Source organism: Protomyctophum parallelum, assembly GCF_964188405.1.
Source record: "Protomyctophum parallelum genome assembly, chromosome: 1".
In the NCBI taxonomy this organism is placed as follows: Eukaryota; Metazoa; Chordata; class Actinopteri; order Myctophiformes; family Myctophidae; genus Protomyctophum; species Protomyctophum parallelum.
In genome coordinates this window covers 55,534,422-55,551,647 of record NC_139697.1, presented here as the reverse complement: position 1 = coordinate 55,551,647, position 17,226 = coordinate 55,534,422, and the positions used below count along the sequence as shown (strand labels likewise).

The window sequence follows — 17,226 nt, the reverse complement described above, 5'->3', positions numbered from 1 at the left end:
ACTTCCGCATTGATGCCCAATCAGAGACGTAGACGTCATTTGGAAAAGGCTCGCAGGGAAATGAAGTCTCCAAGGGAACCGGTGACCACAAACTGAAGGAGGTTTTGTTTCATACATATAAATACTATCGTATTGAGCCTGAGCCCCATTTATAATTGAGCCCCATTTATAATGGTTATAATGTTTTGTAGTTTTTTAGTTATTCAACTTAAACGCCCAATGCATTGTCTGTTTTTAAAGTTTCAAAGGGGTTTCTACTTTCTAGGTGTAAGTATGTAGGAGGTCAGGGTACCTTTAGTAGGCCTAGAATTGGCTTGTTTAATCTGAATCCAACATATATAAAACATATATTTAACAAATATATATTGTTTGTTCAAATTGGGGCGAGCCGTCTCTCTCTCTCTCTCAGAGAGAGAGAGAGAGAGAGAGAGAGAGAGAGAGAGAGATTTTTACCTGTACTGTATTTTTACCTGTACTTTGAGATTTTTCCTGTACTTTTAAACAGAGAGAGAGGGGGGGGGGGAGAGAGGTAAAGTGTCTAGTTATAGTGAGAGTTGAGGGGGCCCAAGGGGGGTCATCAGCCTCTTTTGTTTGAGTGTGCTGGGTCGTTACTACAACAACAACAGATCCACCTGTTGGTGGCGCTGTAACTGGCCAATGTGAAAAGGGTGGGATATATAATATATCCCACCCTTTGGAATCTTTCACAGACTTTCATACTAGGCTGAGGAATATCATATATTCCTCAGCCTAGTATGAAAGGGGCCTAGTATACTAGGCTGAGGAATATATCAAATACATATATATTCCTCAGGCTAGTATGAAAGTCTGTGAAAGATTCCACTTAAATTGCACACTGCCTTCATGATTTGAGTCATTTTCAAAAATCCACCTGTTGGTGGCGCTGTAAGTCTGTGAAAGATTTCACAGACTCTAACAAGTACTGTACTTTTAGGCAGACATAGAATAGTACACTGTACACCAATTGACAACAAACAAACAAACTAACTAATTTCAGTAATTGAGGAATGGAACACCTTTCCAGAATGGAATTTCAGGGTTGGCTTGAGCTGCGGTGGGAGGGTGTCCATAATAACGCACGTGCATGTATTTAAGTCATCAGATCTCTTGGTCACTAGCCACACGCCACACCACCACCACACACACACACATTGATTGAAATATTTATTAACAGTTTGTAGAATTTACAGTACATTTTAAGCACAAACTCAATACAAAGACTGTTAACTGTGAGTGGACGACTCAATTAAGCATTACACTTGTTTACAACAGGGTCCACATTGTTCAATTCATCAAAACATTTAGAGACATACAAATAGACACTTCTATGTAGCTAAAGAACAGAACAGGAATTCATCATATAGGAAGCAAAAAGGGAAAAGATACATATACAGTGAGGGGGGAAAAAAGGGGGGGGGGGCGTTGGGGGGGATTCAGATTCTACAGAGGCCAGTTTCGAATTGCAGCCGTCCGTAGGTGCCCTTTGAGAGCGGTTTTGAAGGAGTCAAGGGATTCACATGTCTTAATGACTGTTGGTAGGGCGTTCCACATTTTGGTGGCATAGGAGCGAAAATAATTTAGTCCCTTGTTTGTGCCGAATCTGGGTTGTACATGGTTTGTTGTACTCCCTCTGGTGTTGTGGGTGTGGACTTCGTTTACATTAAGGAAGTATTTAGACAGGTATACATGTGTATCTTGGTGGTGTATCGAATCTTGTGGACCAGACCCATTGCAAGATGCTGTACTCTGTCGTCGACCCTAAGCCATCCCATCCTGTCAAAGTGGGCAGGGGTGAGGTGGGTTCGGGGGGTGAGGTGTAGGAGCCTGACCAGTTTGTTTTGGGAGGTCTGGAGCCTTGTTTTAAGGGCCTTTGAGGTGCTGTGGTACCAAGAAGTGGATGCATAGTCAAAGAAACCTTGTACGAGGGCTCCTGTTAAGGTCTTCAAGGTGTTTTTGTTGACCAGTGAGGAGATCCTGTAAAGGAATCTTGTTCTTTGATTGACTTTTTTGATTACGTTGGTGGCCATTTTATCACCGGAAAGATTGGCCTCCAGGATGGAACCTAGGTAGGTAATTTCATCTTTTCGTGTGATAATATTGTCACCCACTCTAACCAAGAAGCCATCACACACACACACAGAACACAAATTATTAATTAAATAATAAATTACAGATACGCCTCATCTGTGACGCCAGCACAAATTAGTGACTCATTGACAGCATTATCAGCTAAATCAAACAGTGTTCACGCTTCGTGATGTCTCTCAGAACATGAGATGGCGTGGCTTTCTCTTGAAAACCTCTAGAATCGTAGTTCAGACCTTCAGTTAAACCTCTCAACCGATAGGAGACAGAGACCATTTAGGCGACAGGTTTTGTACTTCTGTGTGCGCTTTTTACTCTTTGTACACTAGTAAACAGGCGTTCAACAGTACATGTGGTCATTGGCAGGGTAATTAGTGCTGACGACAGGCACAGGCAGCGCGCCATGAACACAGTATACACACCATAGAGGCATAGACAGACTGTGAAACAAGGTGGTAAAGATAACAAGGAAAGGACAGTGATGTCACTGTTATGCAACAGGGAAGTATTATGGACTTGAAGCTGTTTATAAACCAGTCAGTCAGTGACATCGCTGGCTAATCCTTGGTGTTACTCTTCCTGCGACCGATAGCCCCTGAAACCAGGCTTGCCTTTCACCGTCGTCTCGTCCTGACTCTTTTTCTTCTCTTCTTCTTCCCCCTTCATGGGCCCCTAGGGGTCGCTGGGCCCCGGTGCACCGCACTGGCTGCACTGCCTTATGCTACGCGCCTGGTTCATCCGCTACCTAGGCCCCCATTTGATGTTATTGAGACCCTGGAACTGTCTTTTCAGAGCCTGTCTGTCCGACCACTGCGAATCCAGATGGCTGTCATCGTCGGCGTCCTCAAGTTTCTGGAACAAATAAGTGTCACCAACTTTCAGAACCACATTGGCCACAACCAGGAGTATGGATTTGTAAAAGACTACCGGTACTCTGCAGTCCACATTGCATTTCAACCGGTGTAATGTTTCAGTGAACATGTTGCTTGGTCCTGCCCTGCCCTCACCTTCAGATCCTCCTGTCTCCTGTACTGGTGCATCATCATTTGTTTCTGCTGCTCTTCTGTGATCAGAGGCTCTCTCGCAGGCGCCCCCTGGCCACTCTGAAAGGAACAGCCGCACATACGGTACATGTCAATATACACTACAGACTACAGTATGTATCACACAATACCTCAATCAGACAAATTAACTGTATTATGACTAAAGGCAGTTAACATTCATTTAGGCTGTAAGAGGCCTCACCTTTTGGATTTTAACAACAATCTTGGTCTTCTCATTTTTGCCAATGTAGTCTTGTAGCTTTTTCCCTCTCTGCATCTCTTTGGCAGCCCACCATAGCTGACACTCATCCTCTGTGATCACCTGCAGAGCAGCCTGGAGAAGGAGACAATAATGGGAGGAGTAGAGATTGATGGATTGAGAGAGAATTCAGTATTTAAGTCCGACGTCATTTTGTAGTGCTACGTTATGTCCGGGTCCAAGTGGCACCAGCTCCCGTCCGCATCTCATTGTAAATTGAATATCTAAACGCGTGAATCTTTTTACAGTGACGTTATTTTTCAGAAAGGAAGCCATTGAGGGTTAAAATGGGTCTTAATGCTTCCAACTCGAGTGGAATTATGAATGTTTTGTACAAGTGTCCATGACAACAAAAATATATGATGTGGAGACAATAAAGACTATTATTATCATTATTATTGAAGGTGGCAACAGTCCATTTGATCGGTACAATATTTCTGGGGTATATTTAGAATGTGTGCAGGCTTGAGTATGTTGAATCTAGTTTGCATTATGAGGATTTATTTGACACAATAAAATAAAATGGCGATAGTATTCCATGTGGGACAGACGGCCTGTCACTGTCAGATTTGGGAGAGCAGCGCAGCTCTGTTGTTGCGAGGAAAGCGGTAAAATTAGACTTTCGTGGTTGTTTTCGTCTCAGATTTAGTCCGACGGAGCGTCACAGTATAACTCCATGGGGACACAAAAGCGACACAAAAGTAGGACCCGGAAGTATCTCAGGAGGGGGCGCTCACGTCACAGCTAAAATACTGAATGACTGGCAGAGAGAACTAGACTAAAAGCTAGAATAAAATGGATTTCCCTCCCTCCCCACAAAATCCATTATGCAGTCACAGAAGTGCAAATTCCTGGAGGGACAACAGTGATGGTTAAAATTGTCAGTTTTTTTATGATTACTAATTTCACTTGAATTTCACATTTTTATAGGTCACACAATGATAAAAACATTTTTATTTTTCTACCAAAAGAAAACTAAGAATATTCACATTTATTTCAGGAATAAACATTGTGAGATTTTGTGAGCTTGATAGATCAGCTATATTTGTTTTTGAGGTGTCAAGCTGTATTTTCTTTTAAATTAACACTGATTTTACATGTTACCCACTAAATATCCCATATAATTTGTGATTCCTGCAATGCTATGCAGTGTTTTCCCATGCAGTGGGTTGAACCTAGCCTGGCTAATAAACCAGACCGAATCAGCCGTTGGCAAAAAAAATTGCATCCCGCGACAGTGTTGTGTGATATTAGTCTGGCTTATTAGCCAGGCTAGGTTGAACCCAGCAACAACTGTTCCTGACTGGAACACACACAGGAACAATCCCTGCTGAATAAAATGGATCAGACCACAATATTGTTTTAGTAAAGCTACATTCATAATGCCTTTCCTGGAGCTAATACATAATTAGACCTATTTGATCCCCATGAGAAAACATTGATGAAACATTGTTGAGCCATTTACCTGAGTCCCTGAAAGGTCTTCCTGGTTCTCAAACTCCATCCTGATTGGGTCGTGGGGAGGCAGACCCATGGGGTAAACAATCATGACTGCACCCCTCAGCAGGTCTAAGGCTTCCTTCACCACCTCCATGGTGCTGCACACATTGGCCTGCACTTGTTTCTGAAGAACAAAATAAAGCAATATGAAAGCTCTGGAGCTGTGAGTGTGTGTTTTATGTTATAAAACACTGAATATATAACTGGGGGCAACTGCTACTTCCACAATAAACACAAAACTTACTTTTGAGATCAGTGCCCTTGACTCTTCCATTGTCTTCAACAGTACCTCTTTCATCTTCTCGTTTGGAGCTGTTAGAAAGTAGGCGGACATGTTTTTATTGTGAGACGCTCATATGGATAGCATGTACTGTCTGACACTCTTCAAAATCACATTCCCTCTTTCAATAACCAAAAACATGCAATATGATATTGTATGCATTATGCAACACTATTTCAGAATAATTACAGTCCCCGCAGAAATAATTATAAAGCTCACAACACGTTACATCACTATGCATTGTGAGCTTGTACGTTAACAATTTTCACTGTTTTAAAAAGTGTAAGAGCCATGAATTGGTTTGGTTATGTTGACTATACATTTGGTCAATGAAATGAGTAGGCTGTCACTGGTGTTGATGTGGATGATTGACGGGCATAGGGGCGGACCCAAGGTTACCTTTAACATCACCTGTTCACCTGCTGTGGACACAGAGAGAGAGGGGGTGTGTGGGACGCCATACCTTTTGTTGACCGCTTTATTTCATTTACTTTATTTACTTTGTAGCTGTGGTCATTTTGCTTTACGTTTGAGCACCATTATGAGTTACCTACATTGCTTTAATAAAACCCTTAAAATGCATCATTTGGATCCAGCGAATTCCTTTTGTTTGCGGCGGAGCGCGTCTGACAACATGGCCCATCCCATCGCCTCTCAGCGACTTTAAGTTTATTTTACATGTCGCTATTACATTGTCAACAAAAGTGGCTCATTGTCAACGGCGGCATCAAACAGCAGAAGTTCGAATCAAATGAACAAGAATTGAAGAAAGACGGTCGGAGACAAGGACGGAGGATCACGGTTCTGCATGGCTGCTGACAACAAACATTCCGTGTCCGTGAGTCACGGTCAAAGTCAACGAAAGTCAGGTAGTAGCCTACGCTTGTAAACTGTATTAAGGAAGGAACGCAGTCTGCACAAGTCCATTGGGGACGAGTAACCTACCTGATCACGACACGGGATGAGTTGACGCATGAATAAAGTTTGATTAATCCTCTCGTAGCTGTCAAAGGAATCCGCCGTCGTCTATTTCAATCCGCTTGGCTGTCAAACTGCTGTGCTGTTGGTGTGCGAATATTGCCGAATACTGATGGATGATGTTCTGTGGATAAGTTCCCTTTCAATGTGTGCAATGTGGATGTGTTAAATTGCACGAATAACTTGGAAATTAAGAGGAAAATGAGTCAAATAAATACTGGCGAAGTTACCAGTTCTCAGTCAGAAATGGAAAGTGGAAAACGAGAAATTGTGCTCACGGCCAAGGCCGCGCTGAATAAAATTGACAAGCTTGAACGGGAGCGCCACCTTTCTGTCAATAAAATGAAAGCACTAATACCACAAATAAAAACCTTCATGGAGAAAAGGGCAAATGCTTTGACAGTGAAATCTATGTTGGTCACTTTGGATGAACATTACGCAAATGCCACAATGTCTCACAATACATTATTGCCTTTGTTGCCCGACGAGGAGGAACGGGAAAGACAAAACGAGTGGGTTTTCAATATTACAAAATACAGCAATACATTTAAAGGTGATGTGGAAACTTGGTTGAATGAAACAGAGGAAATGGGAAATGCTAACACTGGTGTGCAAACTCCATTTGTTAATGAAACGGGTTTACAGTCTGAAAATGTGGCCACTCCCCCAGTAGGCCTAATGGATGAAACTCATTCAATAATGCAATCCGCATCAATAATGTCACATGACTTACAAGATTATGTGCATCCAAATGACAGTGCGTCAAATGTGGGAAGGAAATCCATAATGCAAAACTCTGATATAGGAGGGAAATCTACCACTTCTAGAGTTTCTTCCGAATGTCTGATTGTTCAAGCTGACTTGGCAGCATTGCAGGTCAAACACAAACTTTTAAAAGATAAACATGAACTTGAAGCTGAGGAGGAAAGGTTGCGCAAGAGAAAGGAGCAACTGCAAATGGACGAAGACATTGCAGCACAAATGGCAAAATTAAATGTGCTACAATCTCAAACTGTCATAAGTGGGAGGTCCTCAAACATAAAACATGTGGATGGAATGAGTTCATATTTGGAAAAAACACAGAGAAATGCAAACCCATTCACACCAAAAATGTCACACAATCATGTGGACACAGGAACAAGGCCTAAAGACAAAAATAACACTCAATCCATTCATTCACAATCACAGCCACTGTCAGTTATGCACCAGGTCCAGGAACCTATGCCACACCCAGTTCAACAAATCCCCCATGGAAATGCACCAATGCAACATGCAAATGTTAATTCTGGAAATGAAAATGCAAATACCGGTCAAAATGAGATGCTTGGCATTATGAGAAAGCAGAATGAAATAACCACACTGTTGATACAGCAACAATGCCTCTCATCTTTGCCAAAGAGAGAGGTGCCGATCTTTGATGGGGATCCATTAAAGTATCATACTTTTGTGAAGGCTTTTGAGAACGGTATTGAGAATAATACTCAAAATAACAGTGATCGTCTTTATTACCTGGAGCAGCATACAACGGGTCTTCCCAGGGAACTGGTCAGGAGCTGCCAGCACTTAGACCCAGTGAGGGGGTATGTTAAAGCCAAGGCTCTATTGAAGGAGGAGTTTGGAGACGAGCAGAAAATTGCATCTGCATACATGGACAAAGCTCTTTCATGGCCCTCCATTAAAATTGAAGATGTAAAAGCTCTTCAAGAGTACAGCCTGTTTCTTAAAGGCTGCTGTAACGCCATGGAAGAGGTGCAATATATACATGAGCTGGACATGCCTGCAAATATGCTGACCATCATTAGAAAGTTACCATACAAATACCGGGACACGTGGAGAAGTGCGGCATGTGATCTGCAGGAAAGACACAGATGTAGAGCTACATTTATGGACATTACTGATTTTATTGGGAAACAAGTGAGAATACTGTCGGATCCAGTATTTGGAAACATACAGGATGCTCCATCACCAGCAACAACTAAAGGTGTGAGCAAATGCACTTCACAACCTCATCATGGAATGAGAGGAAACAGCTATGCCACTAACGTGACCCCTGTAAAACCCATGACTCAGCTTGAAGTTGCAGAGATGGAACAAATAATGAAGACATGTCTTTGCTGTGGAGAAGATCATGTGTTAGATTTGTGCCCCCAGTTGGGAAAAAGACTTCACCAAGAGAAGATAGGCTTCTTGAGAGAAAATGGTGTCTGTTTTGGGTGTCTGTGTATTGGACATGTAAACCAATTTTGTAGAAAGAAGATGACCTGTCAAACTTGTGGTCGTAATCATCCTACTGTACTTCATATCACTCGGAAAGAATGGGACAAAGGGTCTGACCAATCTGATCGGAAGTCAGGAATATCAGTGGACGGCACAGTGGTATCGAGTGGCGTTACTGGGGCTGGTGACGACTGTAAACTGCCTATTGTTCCAGTACACGTTAGGTCCAAGAAGGGGAGCAAGACTGTTACCACCTATGCTTTCTTGGACCCGGGAAGCTCTGCAGTGTTCTGCACCGAAGCTCTGATGCACAAACTTGACCTCACAGGGAGGAAGACAAATATTCTGTTAAGGACAATGGGCGAAGAGAAAGTTGTTTCTAGCTACAGGGTGTCCGGACTGGAAGTGGCTGGTCTGAATGAGGGGCACTTCTGTAACCTTCCTAAGGCTTACACACAGATGTGCATGCCTGTCCACAAGGGGAATATCCCAAAACAGAAAGATCTCTTGAGATGGCCTCATTTACAACATGTTCAGCTGCCTGAGATCAATGCTGACATTGAGCTATTGATAGGAACAAATGTTCCCGCAGCTTTAGAACCATTGCAAGTTATTTGCAGTCTAAATAATGGTCCTTATGCCACCAGGACGATGCTGGGCTGGACTGTGACTGGACCGCTAAGAGGAGGCAGCAAGGAGGATGCAAATGATTGTCAGCCGCCAGAGTTATCTGTAAACATGGTGTCTGTCGTGAACTTGGATGAACGGTGGCAGCATCTGTTTAAGACAGATTTCTATGAATGCAGCACAGATGAACAACCTGCGCTGTCGAAACAAGAACATTCATTCACAGAACGGGTCAATGGCCATTATCAGATCGGCTTACCATTCAGGAGAAGGGACATCACCATCCCACAGGATACTCATCAACTATTATCAGATGACGCTGAGGTCAAGAAAGATGTTGTGGTCAAAGCTATACATACCAAGGAGGAGGTTGGTGCACTGACTCACGAGATCCCATACTTGGAATCTTGGACCCGTATGATAAAGGCTGCAGCTTGGATCTTAAGTTGTGTGATCTGGCTCTTGTCTCCTTTTGAGAGGAGGAGACAAGAAGTGAAAACGGACCTTGAACTGTCTGACGTGAACCAAGAGAGATGTTCAATGAAAAGGGATATGGAGACATTTAAGAAAGAAACGGTTTCAAGTTTCCTGTCAGTGGAAGCGTTTGAGAAGGTGGAACTGGAAGTGGAAATTATGGAGTTCACCCTAATAAAGAGGATTGCAGAGGACGTCTACAGGCCTCACAAAGGCAAAGGTGTGAAGGAGGATAGCCACATCTGCCTACTTTGCCCACTGATGGAAATGGAGAATGGACAGCTGCCTGGATCTGCCAATGTCCCAAATCTGCTTGATCCGAGAGGCAGAGGAGGACTAATGTCTGGACACTTCCATTGCCTGTTGGATTCAGGTTGAATAAGTTTACAATTATCATTCCGTGGATTACAGTCTCTCTCACACACACACACACACACACACACACACACACACACACACTCGAGTGTTTACCCGGAAAATGACTATTTGCGCGGGAACATCTGGCCTCATGAACAATGAATCGTTTTTTTTGCGTTCGGCTGAAGAAGGACTTATATGAAAAAAGTTTGGGATTTCATGCCTCCTATGTATTTGAATGTAATTATTATGTAATAACCTAATAATTAGGGGCTGGCGTGTAAGAGCCATGAATTGGTTTGGTTATGTTGACTATACATTTGGTCAATGAAATGAGTAGGCTGTCACTGGTGTTGATGTGGATGATTGACGGGCATAGGGGCGGACCCAAGGTTACCTTTAACATCACCTGTTCACCTGCTGTGGACACAGAGAGAGAGGGGGTGTGTGGGACGCCATACCTTTTGTTGACCGCTTTATTTCATTTACTTTATTTACTTTGTAGCTGTGGTCATTTTGCTTTACGTTTGAGCACCATTATGAGTTACCTACATTGCTTTAATAAAACCCTTAAAATGCATCATTTGGATCCAGCGAATTCCTTTTGTTTGCGGCGGAGCGCGTCTGACAACATGGCCCATCCCATCGCCTCTCAGCGACTTTAAGTTTATTTTACATGTCGCTATTACAAAAAGTATTCAGCCATTTCAAAATAGAATGTCAATTTGGGCATCCCTGATATGAAAATGTATTTGCCTTACCATGTCCATTCCTCCGCCCCATCTCGTCCTTCCTCAACACTGGCCCTCCACTGGGGACACACTTGTCTTCCCACTCGTCTCTCAGTCTCAGATCCACAATCTGGTCATCGGTCAAGCCCTGCATGTTGGGAGGGAGTGTGATGCCATGGTCCGCCAGCTCTGGGATCTCTGAGAGAGTTTCAATGAAAAGACGCAAACGGTTGATGATTTCTATGACATTCTGTGATGTACAGGATGTGACTTGGACCCTCACAACAAGTGTGTGGTGTGTGAACAGACCCTTAGCGACAGTGCAGTGACTGGCTCCCAACCTTTTCTCTTTTCTACAGGGCCCACATGAAAATCTTGAAAGTGGGCCGCAATTGCCATACAAATACAGGTTGAATTGAATATAAATGTACATTAATAGAACAGTATATTTAAACAGTAAACTCCACCGTGTTCATTTATCAATTTGACTGAGTGTATATGGAACCAAATGGAACTGTAAGGGTCAGTCAGTCTGATTTTACAGTGCACTAGGCAGACTCAGCGTTGTCTGGTATTTCACTGTCAGGTCAGGTTTTTTGGGGGGTGACTAAAAACATTACATGAACCCAGCAGTGCTCCCCAGCATGATCTCACCAGCTTTTACCTGAACATATCCTGTCCACTTTGAGTCTCCCGTTGTAAATGGCTGAGATCTGTTGGATGAGGGTGTCCAATAGGACTTCCACCGTGGTGTTGAACAGAAACTGACTTTCATCTCCTCGCTTCAGATGCAATTGCACCATTTTGGAGTCAACAGAAGGAGCCTGGTGTTTACTCCCTGAAATATGAGATTAATAAAGGTGGAAACATAAGAATCGGTTTGTAATCGGTTTGTTTTTTAGAGTAAAGCTTCTCTTCGGTCAGTGGTATCCATAGCAACATCAAACACTGCATGGACGCTTCCAGAAACAGCTCACTTTGATCGCTGTTGCACCGAAACTAGTACTCGAATACCGTGACTGTAACAATAATATTAATACCGGTAATACATAATTATAACAGAGCAACAAGTCACATTATGTAATACCTTACCAATTTAGGTATAATAACGCCACACCAATAACACTGGTACAGTATGTTTGTTGACATCGTTTCTACATTATTGACGCCTGTTCGTCTCAACACTATTCTGTATTTACTTGAAAATAGTAACATACCTGCCACGTAAAACTGCAATTAATAGGTTGGGTCCACTTCAGTGATATAAAACACACAGTTCTTCCTCTTACCAACACATGATTGATCATTGATAGTAACTAACAACAAGAAGAACCTCAAGTCAAATTAGCATCCTCCTACTCCTAGCCTCGTTCCCACAGACCCACAGTCATCTGGCGAAGAGAAAGTGGTGAACGCACATGCGCAGCGAACCTAGTCGGAACACTATCGTTTCTGATTGGTGGAGGCGCTGCGCGTTGTAACCATGGTAGCGCCGCAGCGCGTTATTTAAGTTGGGCCAGAGTCAGGCTGTTTCCACACTAAAGCCCCGTTCACAAAATAGACTGTAAAAAAAAAAAGGTTTTAGCACGTAGTCGTAGAAGCTGGGTGGGCGTGTCTCAACTTGACCGTGACGTAGCCCCGACCTCGCTGTGAGGCGCCGCGTTGCCATGGTTTGTCAACAAGACACGTCACGTTAAACTGCCATGCAGTTTTAACGTGACGTGTCTTGTTGATGGAGTTCGATGTTACCATGGTTTCCACTTCGTTTTTGTTGATTTTGATTCACTTAAAAGGACAAGTGACAGGATACCATAACTCATTGTGAAATCAGCAGCTGCATGTTAGAGTTTTACAATAGCACCTACTGTACTTAAACTACAAAGTGAGCAGAATGATCGAATCAAAATCCCACAAGTTGGAGAACAGCACAGATTGTCCTTCTGGTTCCATTGAAGAAGGGGAGACAGGAGAAACAGCAGGGTTCCTGAGATGGGTGAAGAAACGTTTGTTCAAAGTGCAGAACAGCCCCGATCCAGTAACGCTACTGCGTTTCTCCAGAGTGGAGGACATCATCAGCACAGACACCCATGGGTCCAGTGAGGTGGAGGAGGGCAGAAGAACGACAGCAGGCTACCAAGTGAACAGATCGCTGATCAAATCAAAATCGTACAAGTTGGAGAACAGCACAGATCATCCTTCTCCTGGTGCCAGTGAAGATGGGGTTACAGGAGAAACAAGGGGATTCCTAAGAAGGCTGAAAAAACGTTTGTTCAAAGTGCAGAACAGCCCCGATCCAGTAACGCTACTGCGTTTCTCCAGAGTGGAGGACATCAGCACAGGCACCCATGGGTCCTGTGACTACAAAGTGAACAGCAGGAAGGAGAAGAGTTTATTTGGAGCATCAAAGAGTACAAGCGGTTCTTCACTCATCATCAGCGCTCCAATGCAATCACCTCAAGCCCAGGATGAACCTTTTGCTGAAGATGGCTTCAGCAAAATCTGCACTCCACCACCATCTGATACTGAGCAGCCATCCACTGCCACCAACATCATCACAACTGAATCATCCATCCAGGTTGTAGCATTAGTTCATGCTACTGAGCATCCATCGTCCACCGCCATCAGCATCATCATCACACCTGAATCCAGTGAGGGAAAGCCAGCAGTAGTTCAAACAGACCATTGGGAAGAGGGTGCTGGTGGAAAAGACAAACTGATTGAAAGTCTCCTCACGCAAGAAGAGATGAACGAGATGACGGCGACAACAAAGAACAACAACAAGGTCCTGAAAATGGAAGGAGAGAAGAATGGGGTGTTCAAGAAGAGAACAACAAGCCCCAAGTCTCTGCCCAGAATGGTGGATGAACCCTGGGCTGGAGATGCAGGGAACTTCACTTCAGAAGATGATTCAAACCTCATCAGCACACCACCTCAGGCCCAGCTTGAACCTGGGCCTGAGGATGAACCTGCTCCACCACAACTAGTCCAGGAGATTGGACCTGCTCCACCTCTATCATCGTCACCTCAGTCACAGGATGGACCTCATGCTGCTGAAGATGCAGGGACCTTCAGCACCTCAGAGGCAACTCCTAAAAAGAAGAAGAAAACCTGGAAAGTAGTGAAGGAAAGAATCAGGGACACTTTTGCTAGATGCATCATCACACCTGAATCCAGCAAGGTGAGGCCAGCATCAACACATTCAGACGACTGGTACGAGGCAGAGATACGACAGATACTACAACTAGATGAGTTGGAACGCCAAGCATCTCAACAAGCCCAGGAGAATGGATCTCCTTCACCACCTCAGTCACAAGTGGAGGTACCCTGGTTGGAGGAACCCTGGTATGTCCAAATTCATCAAAAGTTGGTCAAAGGTTGTCAAAGCATCTATGACGCTCAAGATATGGCATTTTTGGGCCTTTTTGGAGATTTTTTAACCGTAAAAGAGTATCTATGCAGAAAAACAGCAACAAACGAACCGCATCTTTCAGAGGCTGTAATAGAAGCATGAGAATGCTTCGCCCCGTGGGCACCTACTGGCACAAGAAAAACTGACTAGCATCTCTCCCAGCCTGGTATCCTATCCCAACAAGTCTCATGTTTTCATGTGTCTTTATACCTCTCTCCCAAGCCAGGCACCCAGGGGTCCCATGAACAAGAAACAATAGGTGTGGCAATGTGTAGCTCTGTGTACACACTGTTTGTACCCCCTCCAACTGTATATATTTTCTCCATTTTCAACAGTTTTTATATTTTGACCCTTGCTTTGACAATGTAAATGTATGTTTTCTCGTGCTAATAAAGCTTCTTTGAGTTTAATTCAACTGAATTGAATTGCTTTATTGTGTATACAGGTGGGGTGTGCCCACTGAAAGGACGTCAGGCAAATGACAACTTGTGATATGCTTATTCAAGAAATGGTAGATCAATAAATGACAGAAATTGCCATAACACTCCCTCCTCTTGGCACCTTTTGCATACATGAATTGTTAGATTAGTAAGATAAACAAAAAGAAAATTGCAACATAATAGGCCTACAACAATACACAAACATATTACATATCCATACGTTATTGCGCACAATGTAAACAAATAGCCTATAACCGATAATCGAAATTGAAACATACAGTACATGTTAATGTGATGCAGAGTACACGAGAACTCTGCATTGATGCTTGTGTTTTTCTATACATGCTTGTTTTGCTTATTTTAAGCACTTTACAGTGACATAAAGTGTGTCACATGGACACCCCCCCCCCCACACACACAAACAAACAAACACACACTGGTGGAGTAACAATGTTCTGGTTTGAATCTATACAGGTTTTAAGCCCAGTCCTGGCAGGCAGTCCTCTGACCCTTACTAAACAGGGGCAGGGCTACCATTTTATCAAAATCTGTTTAAAACCTTATATGCATCAGGAATTTGACAAATATATGAAACCTTTATTCATTCTCGAAAAGAGTACCAATGAGGTTTACCCTCATTTGCAATCTTTAAGATTTTGAATTTGTGTTTTATACAGCCTATATAAAACACAGAAATGACAAAAGACCACAACAGAAAATGAGTAAGTAAAAAAGAAAACTATTACATAGTGAGGTCCCTAGAGATTTAAGAGCAGGTTATTACATTTTCCCTATGTTTGCCTAATTTAAGACTAAAGGCTTACATTGTGAGCTTTTTCAATCATTCCTCCAGGAGTTATCTAAAGCATAAGGTTGCATTTAAGATTGCATTTCCTATAAGTGGGGATTGAACTCACACAACCTTTGACAAGAATCTTCTAATGCACAGAGCCATAACCTGTGCTAAATGCAGTGTGTGTTCACTTTGAGTAATTTTAAGCAATAGACAGACAGGTACCATGGAAGTATATAAAAAAATCACACCCGTGTGAAGTGAGTGGTGCAACTCCGTGTGGGCGACCCCGGAAGTTCCAGACCCACAGGACCACAGCCAGGGTGCCGGCCCGGTTCCGGCGAGCCGCCCCACGTCCGAAACGGTTGAGAAATGACAGTTACCGTGTGGGGGTCCCTCTGCTGTACCCCCTTTTGTACTGTACTGTCACTGTACGGTACTGGCACACCTGAAATCATCATATATATACAGTTAATGTGTGTGTGTGTGTGTTAGGTTGCGCACAGGTGGTGAAAAACAACCATGCTATTTTCGTGCTCATACCCACCCACCCAGCCAGCCAACCAGCCACCGAGCCACCCACACACATAGCTCGAGTGGTTGCACCACTCAAAAAGGGATGCACACATATGAGCAGAGTTTTGTAACTTGGAGTGTAATTCATATGTATAGTTTACAAACTTTTAACCATCTCCAAAGCAGCTATCAAAACCCAACCCTACAAATGTAATATACAAATGCAAATAGCTCCATTTAAGATTCAACAAGGTCATTTTAATGTGTTGGTATCACAGTTCATTCATGTTTTCTTGGTCCCAGTGATGTACAGTATAATCAGTCCAAACCTTACATAAATAACCTGTCTACCTGACAGAGTCCAAATGTATATTTGCAACTATTTATACAGTGTTTGTATTTAAGAGTATAGCAGGTTTGTAGTATTGAGGACCAATGCAAAGTTCAGACAGGCTGAAAGTCAATAAGTCAATTCACTAGTTGGAATAAACACACCATTGTGGAAGGTTTAAAGATTTTATGAATGAATTAATGAAATGATGAGGAGGAGAGTGGGGGGAGCGGGGCGTGGGTTCCGGGGGGGTAACCTGGAGTCTTTGGGGAGGGGGTCGTGTGGCGGTCAGCCCGCGGTACACGTGGAGGCGTGATCCCCCCGTGGGAACTGCGAGGAAGGGAGGAGGAGAGAGGGAGGAGGAGATGGAGCAGTGGAGATGCTGCTGGTCCTGTGGTGGTGATGGGGATGGTGGCGGGATACGAAAAGCATAGAGGATGCTGGGTTGTATTGGGCGGGTATAAGTAGGCTCAGGTAGATTGGCGTGGAGGGCGGAGGATGGCGTGAAGGTATGGTCAAGGTGTGTTCCTCCGCCTCCTGAACTGTTCCAACTCAATTTATTTTCTTATGACAACTAATCTTTTGGGTCTCGAGACAAAAGGTTTAGGAACCAGTGCTCTCACAACGCTAAACTGAGATCCAATGCTCTACCTGAGATCATATACTACCTATTTAAACTAGGAAGTGTATGGCCTGGTCAGCCTGCAATGACATGCATAAGATCAGGTCATCCCAGCTTAGTAAGAGGTTCAGGACGATTCTACTGTATGGCTCCGAGACATGGACACTTTCAAAGAAATTAGAGAAACGGCTGGATGGCACCTTCTGAGACACCTGCCTAATGATAGCGCAAAATCTCTCTTGAAGAGCCACCCAACGACTTCTCTAATATACGGCAACCTTCCCTGTGTTTATTCACTAGTCCGATCCAGTAGAAGTAGCCACTGCTACAGAGCTGATCATGAGGTTATTCATCTTCCCTTCTTCTCTGGAATCCTGCCTCAAAGCAGACCAGAGGTAGAAAACTGCCATTCCCTGATGTCATCGCAAGGGACACATGAATCAGTAAGCAGGAACTGGGGATGGCAATGAAGGACAGGGACGTCTGGCATGGCATCGTGAAATCCATGAAAAAACAATTATGATGTTACTATGTATTGTAGTT

General features: G+C 43.5%; 1 protein-coding gene across 1 annotated transcript; it reads right to left on the bottom strand.

Annotated features, from left to right (window-relative positions):
- Positions 1–2,838: 2,838 nt before the first annotated feature.
- LOC310859066 (cilia- and flagella-associated protein 298-like) lies at positions 2,839–11,876 on the bottom strand. Its single transcript, XM_083765435.1, has 8 exons — positions 11,790–11,876; positions 11,237–11,410; positions 10,603–10,770; positions 5,153–5,220; positions 4,874–5,032; positions 3,352–3,483; positions 3,114–3,209; positions 2,839–2,958 (listed from the first exon to the last, which is right to left on the bottom strand). Exons 2-8 carry the CDS (start codon positions 11,373–11,375, stop codon positions 2,848–2,850), a joined length of 873 nt encoding a protein of 290 aa, XP_083621561.1. The 5' UTR covers positions 11,376–11,410; positions 11,790–11,876; the 3' UTR covers positions 2,839–2,847.
- Between the last annotated feature and the right edge of the window lie 5,350 nt (positions 11,877–17,226).